Genomic DNA, 9,247 nt, shown 5'->3' with positions numbered 1-9,247 from the left:
CTACTAGAGTGAGGGGAACATAAGTAGATAAGAGTCCTGACCCAGCCGCATCTTAGAAGAGTCCCTATCTGCCATGATTCCCTTGGCCCTAATCTTCTGCTCTGTGCTCACAACATGCCCCACTATCTGCTTATTAACCTGTTCAAAGACTGGCACCAGTGTGTGAGGAGCAGATGATATAAGCAGCTGAGGCCAGGGCAGAACTGGGACTAAAAAAAGGGCAGTAGTGCCCAGAAACTGAGGGGAAGTGGGCACACTCCCCGCCACCTTTTCTGGTGTGATTGCAAGTGCCTCTTCACTGATCTTGGTGGTGAGGTAGAGGGGGGCTAGTGAAGCTGGAGGGGGCTAACAATTTATTTATCGTACCTGTACAAATAGTAAACATACAGGGTAAGATTTGCAAACAAGGCGTCTCAAGTTAGGCTCCTAAATCTATATTTAGTGGCCCAATTTTTCCAAACCAGGAGTTGCTGGGTGATTAATATATTAATCCTGATGGTTCTCAGGTTTAAAAGTAGCCACAGGTTTTCCTTTCTCTCATGGAGATGATCCAAATGCATCTTAATTAAAAACAAAGGACAGGGAAGAAAAGACTGGACAAGCCCTGGGTGTTTTGGATTTGGTTTTTTTCAAACTTGCTCCAGTGTCAAAGCCCTATACAAATGACAAGCTGCTTTCTGCTTCACTGTTTCCGCCTTTGCCATTAACCCCCCCATCCCCCTCACACACTCATTCTCCTTCTACCCTCTGTAAGGAGAGCTCATTCTAGGCAGGATCATAATTTTTAAACTGCACATGTACTCCAGGAAACAGGCAAGATGGATGGAAACGATCAGTTAGTTTAATTTGCATACAGCAAATGTCACATTTACAGCAAGGTTGCATTGCAGTATTAATAATGACATGTGCTTAAGTTTATTACCAGAAGAATAAGTAGCATAACAGCAGTCTCTGAGTTGCAATATTAAACAGATGCTTTAGCGAATTCCCTAGCTGCTTGCTCCTGCTTAGCCTTCTCTCTCATCTCTTTTTCTCTCTCCATCAGAAGCGCGTGCTCCTGCTCCCATTCTTTTAGCTTCTGCTCATATTTTGCAATGTCTTCCACTTCACATGCTGGCAGCTTTTCCTTGACAAGTTGGGTGGTCAGGGTCAACAGGCTTTCAGATTCAACCTTGCCAAGCGAATGCAGTTTAGAATACAGATCCTGTCATAAAAAAACGTTGTTTTTTAAAAAAAATCCAGTCAGTCCCAAATGTCCACATTATTTCCCGGCCTGAAAAAAATGGCTGTTTTTATTTAATTGTTGACTGTGCCATTCTTAGGGGATAATTTAACTTATGCATTTATCTTGGCAAAGTGATTTCATTATAGTAACTGTCCATTTTTGCCACTCTTCCCAAACACACAACATCTAAACTAGTTTTCATTTGGCAATAACTAAGCTGAGACAATCAATTTTGAATTCAGTTAAGTGCTGGAGTTGACTGAACTCACAAAACTAAAGAGAAACACCATAAATAAAACTCTTACGTATCAAATGATAGATGACCAGCCAACTAAGATAAATGTAAACTAAACACCTCACTGGTGTGTTTAAGCCAAGGCTGATATAAGGCTTTGCCTTGGATTCCCTCTATTAGAATCCCTTTCAACAGATGCAAATTATTTAAATAGTCTCTTAGTAATGGCTTACTAAATAGCTCCCATGAGTCCTTGCAGCAATTGTGAACTACCGAATTCCATTACAGACGTTTTCCAACTAATGCGATCTGAAGCTCAGCTATGCTTATACAGACTTTGCAATAGTTCTTGCTTTAGCGCTGTTTATTCAGTGTTGTTAACAGCAGAACTTGGTCAGGAAGCCATGCAGTATTTTTTTCTGAGCTTTGTTATATATCTAGTGCAGTATTTCTTGTGGAGTACCCTGCTGAAGCACACAAATATTAATTTGCTTAAGTGCTTCAAGACTTAGATAATTCAACAGGGCCATTTGTGGCTTTCTGGAAGCTAAAGGTGTAGTATGATGTTGCATCATTAAGGCAGTAAAATGCCATTGTCAGTGCAACCTTCCAGAGAACAGGAGGAGGGGTTCTTCCTGGAGGAGGAAGATGACATGGCATCAAGCAGCTTAAAAAGCAAATGTTTACCCTTTGCTCACTCTTCTGAAAGGATCACATTTTCTCACACTGTGGTGGTCTAAATAAAATTCTAATATCTATTTCATAGAGTTGACCTCTATTAGGAGATCATGAAATAGTGTCTCCTCTTCAGAGTGTGCAGCTATGTTTCTACCATAGCCCCCTGCACAAAGGCTGCAGTGTCTCTGTGTAATTCATCCCCAAACAAGAAGGCAGATATGGGGTACCTAGACAGCTGGGCTAGGGCTCCTGTTGCAAGCTGAAGCCCATGCCCCAATCTGTACTGTGTTCTATACAGTTCGCAGACCCACTGACCACATTCCTTCTTCTACTCTGTCTGCTCAAAATCTTTCCCCCCTCAGCTCCTGCAGGGAGAGTTGCCATGGAGCTCAGCTCTGCAGTGCCCAGAAGACTGCACTGTTCCTTTAGCAGCCTCTGCACTTCTTAGACTGCCTGACCTTGATGGATGCTGGGGGGCAGGGGAGTGGGGTTGAACGCTACATACTCTGGTCCGATGGAAGTTTTTTTAAATGGTTGAGATAGTGGATTCTGTAAAATTCTGATAGATCAACAATTGTTTTGAAGTCACCAGACCATGCAAATACGTGCTCATAGCTGGACATACAGCTCTCTTATTTTGTTTGAAATATTGTTAGTAGACATACTGGCATGTCAGTGAGAAATGTGACGAGTTAGTACGTATCTGGTTGTGGGGGATGGCATTCCTGATAGCTACTTTCACACTGCCAAATTAGGTTTTTTTGGTTTAAATATAACTGCTAAAAATCACTCCAAAACTTTTCCTACTGCATACCAGGAGGAGGGGAGTGCAGAGAGATGAGGAGAGGGACACCAACATGCCAAGACATTAAACAAAAATAAATACAAAAGAATGAGGAACTAGATGATCTTCCGTCACCTATAACAACTGAACTTTTGGACTCTCCGGAAATATTCTAATACGTAAATGAAACTCATTTAGGAAAATAACAGGCTGTAGATGCCAGAAGGCATTTGTAAATAGCTAAATCATTGATTTTTTTTTTTTAAAGCAATTCCCCTGGGCTCCACATGCAGACAGTCCAAAAAGGAACACTGCTTTTAGACAGAATGGTTTGTGTGTGGCTTGGTGCCTCACATGAGCTGTCTGTAGAGCCTTTATGTAACAAAAGCCCTGCCCACTGATCATTTAAACAGCTGGAAAGAGTTACTAGAGGAAAGTTGTACTGAACTGTAGGCCTTGGTGTGGTATCAGAGGACAGGTAATTATTACAATGACAAAGTCAGATACAGTCTAAATTATAACTCTAAGGGCCTGATCCTGGAAGGTGGTGAGTATCCTCTACTCCCAGTCTCTTTAGCAGAGATGGAGAGCACTCAGCACCTCTAAGGAGGCACTCTGCCAAACATCTTCCTTATTAGTCAGTCTGCAAAGGATCATTCATCCTGTTTCCAAAAACAGCCCCTTTGAATACAAAGCACAGAAATGAATCCAAAAGCATGTGTAGAAAAGCCAGGCAGAGCAAGCCCAAGCATGAAACAAACAGTCCTAGTAATTTCTTGAAGTAAACATGGAATGAAAATGTAGCACAGAGACACCATTGTCATCAGCTACCCCTATACAAACAGTATGAACAACAGAACTAACCAATTTCAGCTGGAAAAACACAAGCCAATATCATCTGAGCAAAAGGAGAAACTCTACTACCTGTGAGTAGTGTTAAGGCAGGGGTTTGCCCAGACATTGCCAGACTGAGGGCAATCTGACAGAAGCCTAAGTCTGCAATACATTTGCATATAATTTCATACAATTTAAATTAAAAAAAAACCCACGCAGCCTTAATATGTGTATGTGAATCTTCCCTGTGGACACCAGTCTAATAATTTGTACTGTGCACATTAGTAGTAGTTTAAAGGCCAAAAAAAAGGGGGTGGGCCTGTAACTTCCTAGACTGAAGTTAGAAGCTATAACAGTCATATTTAATGATAACATACCTAATTGGCAACAAATCCTGGACAATGTCAGACCAATGGCATTTGTTTTAACAAGCAAGAGCCCACATATGGTCAAATAATGGATCTGTAATGACACACCATTTTAGCTAACAGGATTTTGATTTATCAGTCTGACGTTATGAAAAGAGAAGATAAAATCCCAGCAGACAGACAAAATAGACAAGTGGCCTTGAGCATTTGTTTCTCTGAAGGCAATTTCCTGTGTGAGGCAGTAAAAATGTAATTCAGTGTCAGTTTTAAAAATGCCAGCTAGCGTTACTGATGCAGGTGGGGCTATCAGTCCATCAGCATAAAAGGCAAACATATTTATTTGCTGCTGTACATAGTGGAAACCTATTATAGCTTGGTTAAAATTGTAAAAAAGAAAATCTTACCTTAAATTGGGTAAGGTACTCAGGCAGTTTAGACTGCTCTGTTTCTTCAGATTCTATTTGCTTTGGCTTGTCTTCTGATACCTTGACTTCTTCTGATGGTTCTGGATCAGTTTTTACCTCAGGGACAGACTGCAAAATTGTCTCCAGAACATCAATCTGAACAAGAAATCAGAATTGTTACCATGTAGTTTGCAAACACAATCCAACATCATTTCATGAAGGTGTTCGAAGTATAAACATTGATTTTGAGAAGGAACACGATTTACTGTTTCAAGAATTAATGCTGTCTAATGTGTTTGGGAGTGTTAAGGTTTGAATTTTCATAAGTGTTGAAACTCTGTTCCCATTCAAGTAAATGGTAAAACTACCACTGACTTCATTAGGAGCAGAGTTAGGCCAATGTTTGTTGTAGCGAGGTGGTGGGATACCCCACAGCCCCGCTGAGGGACGAACCTCCCGTAATACCAATGTGGGTGGAGCCACTGAGTCCTGCGCCTGCCCCTCAGAGGTCACAGCGCAGATCTGGAAGTATAAAAGCCCGCCTGCAGAGCTCAGCTGAGAACCAGCTGCCGGAGAGACCAGACGTCTGTGCCCGAGCTCCCACTTGGGAGATGGCAGCAGGCCGCGGCCGGCCTGAGGTCGCACCGGGCCAGCCGAGCCTACCCCTTGCTCGCTACCCCGAGGACTGGCTGAGCCTGCCCCTTCGCTACCTACCCAGAGGAACTGATGCTGTTAGAGACCGCCAAGGACACTAGCATGACCCAGGTACCCTACGAGGGGGAGTGTGGAAGTAGCCCGGGGGTAGCCGACCCCAGTCTGGCTGCAGCACTGCCAGAGCCTATGTTGGTGTGTTGCGGCAGGATCCCCACTGACAGCAGCGAGTTTCCGCCGCTGCTAGGGCCCCGGGCTGGGACACAGTGGAGTGGGAGGCTGCGTCCCCCCTGCCACCCACTCCTTGGGTGGCAGACTCCCCCTTTCCCTGGCCTGGAGAGGCTGGGACCTCTTGCTTATTGACTCAGCCCCTGCTTAAGGGCCTGAGTTCCTGACAGTTTGGTTGCTGACCCGCCCTGACCTAGGGCCTGGGTGTCCTCTATAGAACTATTGGCTCAGCCCCGGCCTAAAGGGCCTGAGCCCCTAATCATGTGTTTGCTGTCCCACACTACCGCAGGGCCAGGACTGACAGTGAACTAGAGCGAGGCGGTGGGATACCCCACAGCCCTGCTGAGGGACGAACCTCGGTCAAGCCCCATTACACTTGGTCTTTCTGAAAAATCCCACCCGGCCATTACTCTAATTTCTGGCTATAAATATTTCATGGTGAAAATAGTACAGACACAATATACCACAGCATTTATATACTGGGAGCTATTTCGGAATGCTTCTGTAATAGAATCTTCATAGGACATCTCAATTCATCTTTGGCTAAAGTGCACTGGGAACTCATGATCTGTTTAACTGGCAGAAAAAACATCTTTAGTTCAGCAATTCGATAATTTAATAGGAGGAACAGAAAGAAAACACATTAGCACATAGCATCCATAGTACAGACTTGGTTTTAATCTATGCGAGATCCTGGTTCTCTTTGTACTGCTTTCAGCTAGATGTACTTTGGCTCTCTGAGAGAACTGCCCTGTCTCATAATCTAATTGTAGCAGAACCAAAAGGAATGCATTAGGTTAATGAACTAACTCTATAAACAATTTTTGTATGTATGATCAATGCAAAGGATGGTACTGCTATCTTGATGCTGTTGTGGTATTCGGGGAAAATTCCAGATTCTTGTAAAAGTTAAAATTCTGTCTAGTGTGAATTTTTTCAGGTTCAACTGTCACAGTAGGATAACGGCTCTTTGCATTTGTAAATCTTAATTCTGCATGCATGCCACTAGGATGAAGTGGATCTATAAATAACCACTGAACATTCTAAGCTTCTGATACTTTCCACAAAGCAAAAGTGATCTTGATGCCTGCAGTTTGTTTATTTTTAAAGATCATTTTCCTACTGTCTGCATTTGTATAACACTTAATGAACCAACATCAGGCTAATTTGAAATAGAACATTTCTCGATTGCTGTTTCTTGAGACTGCAATCTAATGGGACCATAAACCAGCTTGAAACTACCAATAATGAAACAACAAGATGAGATAAGTGGCAAGAACAAAAATGCATGCTTAGAAATATGTGTACTCTCATTTGTGGAATTCCTTACAGTATCCAGAGATTTGTTAAGAGCATGTGTATCGTTTTTTGTGCACAGCAGCAGTCAAATAATAGTTACAGTATTTATAATGATAACGAAAAGGACACTGAGTTCTTAGAAGAATAAGCTCAGCAGGGAAACAAAGGTCTAGCTAGTCAAAGATTAATGGAAGCTTTAAACCTTAGTAGGAAATTAAATATCTTTCTAGACCACTCTAGAGTGTGTAAAAGCAGACAACCATATAGAACCAGTAGTTTATGACTTATTTATCAAGTTATACTATTGAGATAGTTATTTTGAAGTTTCTCTTTAGATAACAAAATACCTCCAACCAGAAATACACTGCACACACTAAAAATGCAGGGACTAGGTTGTGGAATGAATTAGTGGCTCTCTCAAACAACTGTACTAACTGGGGTCACAGAAATGTGGGTGAATTTAGTGGTTTTGATATGGCCCCTATTTATTCACATCCCCCAACCACCCCACAATTAATGTAATTCTGCATGTCGGACAGTCTCACTCAAGGGAGCCCCAGGGCACTGTGGGAAAGAAGGTTTTACAGCACTTGATCCAGCTTCCAGTGGACTCGCTTGAAGATTTTCTGCTGATTTCAACAGCAGCAGGACTAGCCCCAGTGTCTCATCTGGTCAATGCTATTAGTTTCTCTCTTTTATGAGCACTACATTCACTCAGAGATAATGATTAAAAATATCTAAAAGGAGCTAGCTCTTAAAATGAGCCTTTAAATGGAGATGGCCAGATCCTCCCCTGGAGTAAGTCAGCATAGCTCAGTTGGGTTTGAATATGGCCCAATATTTTGATGTATAGTGTCATGTTTATGATAATAAGTCACTGGTAACTGAGAGCAGAATTACTCCTCAGCAGAAATGAAATTTCTTGGTACTGACTAGATATACCTCATGGGTTCTACTAGTTCAGCCCTTGAGAATACTAGTCATGAGTCTACAGACGAGTGTCTCCGATTATGGCTGTGGTTAACAATCAGCACCAACTTTAATTTGTTAACCTAGGGGCTTGAGCAGCTATATTCATATGTAATCCCAGGTTAGGAATTGCTGAACCCTGGGTCCAGCATCTACATTATTTGGGCCTGAGTTCAGCCTCCCAAAATGAAGCTGTTCTAGCCCTTTGTTCATTGTGCAGTGGGAAAATTTGACTGTCCACCAAGATTGACTGTCCAGAGGACACACAGTTGGCTTGTGGGATGGTGGAACACTTTTGGTGGACTCCCTCAACACAAATCCAGTGGAGCTTCGTCTACACTGCAAAACAATAGGGCTTGAACTCTAGATCCGGCTCATGGAATCCTGGGACCCTGGGTTAGTGTGATTTGTGTGTAGACAGAAGGAGGGTTAGGCTTGAGCCTGAGTTTGAACTCTGGACCTACAGTGCAGTGTAGACATATCCTAAGTCACTTAAGTGCGCTTGAAAATGTTAATAACCACCCTGATGGTTCATTCACTAAAATCTGCACAAAGAGGGCTCTGCTAGATCAGGCCACGATCGTTATTTCATATGCAGATAAAAGAAATACAAATTTAGAAGGGACTAGATCAGATCTGAAGTTCTTAAACAGAGACAAAAGCTGGTTTCAGGGTTGTGGCATCAAGGCCCATGTTGTCATTGCCCAAAGCGGGCTGAATGGGTGCTTATTTACTGTGTGATTATAAATCTAAACAAACAAACTTGCCAGGACCTACAAGGCTTCATCCTTCAGGCTTGAAAATCAAAACCAAATGCACGCACCGCAATAACCGACCTTTTGTGGGGTTTGTTGGGTTTTTTATATTCCTTAATGACTCAGATCAGTGGTGTCCAAACTGTGACCAAAGGGCCATCTGTGGTCCCTGGGGCTCTGAGTTGTGTCTCTAAATGGTATTTGATTAGGAATTGGAAATGCGTCCCTCGAGCTGCACCCTGCAGTTTCCAAAAATAGCCTCAAACTGAGTCCCACCTCCTCACTGCTTCCTCGGCAGCCCCAGAAGCTGCTCTGCGGTGAGCCTGTGGGGTGCTTTGAGAAGCTGCTCAGCAACTCCCCAGCTGGCCACCTGCTACATGGCAGGGGCAGGTAAAGAGACGTTCTGGTTGTCATCTCCTGTTCCCGTCAGGCTGTGAGAGCGCTGGGGAGAGCAGGACAGGAGCTTGGCTGACTCTGCCTGTGCCTAGAGGAACTCCTAGCACAGGGAAGTTTCCCTCCCCCAGACAGCCATCCAGGGGAGGGTATAAAAAGAATAAGCTGAAAACCAACAGCCAGCTAAGGATTCCCTGCCCCAGCCCAGGCTGCTCTGATTTTCATCAGCTGCCAATGGTCCCCTTGAGGCCATTGGGAATAGACTGAATGCAGCGCACTCCAACCCATTCCCCCTTCCAGTCCCCTGAGCTGTGGGCTCTTAGAAGGGAGACATAAGAGTCGGCTCTGCTGGCTTTGTGCCCATTGTTGACTCTCTCACACCAGGGGAATCCGTAGCAGATGGCTTGGGACCAGAGCAGAGAAT

General features: G+C 43.5%; 1 protein-coding gene across 4 annotated transcripts in view; it reads right to left on the bottom strand.

Annotated features, from left to right (window-relative positions):
* Positions 1-819: 819 nt before the first annotated feature.
* The window catches only part of MRPS27 (mitochondrial ribosomal protein S27), a 64,283-nt gene continuing 55,855 nt past the window's right edge, over positions 820-9,247 (bottom strand). For all 4 annotated transcript variants that reach the window (XM_005288221.5, XM_065550136.1, XM_042855909.2 and 1 more), the window contains 2 exons: positions 4,529-4,684; positions 820-1,204 (listed from right to left, as the gene is read on the bottom strand). In XM_005288221.5, the coding sequence (XP_005288278.2) occupies positions 965-1,204; positions 4,529-4,684 (396 nt within the window). In that variant the 3' untranslated portion in view covers positions 820-964. The remainder of the gene's footprint in view (positions 1,205-4,528; positions 4,685-9,247) is intronic.

This window comes from Chrysemys picta, chromosome 6 (genome assembly GCF_011386835.1).
Source record: "Chrysemys picta bellii isolate R12L10 chromosome 6, ASM1138683v2, whole genome shotgun sequence".
In the NCBI taxonomy this organism is placed as follows: Eukaryota; Metazoa; Chordata; order Testudines; family Emydidae; genus Chrysemys; species Chrysemys picta.
Note: the sequence above shows the minus strand (reverse complement) of the source record. Positions and strands in the feature narration are given on the sequence as shown.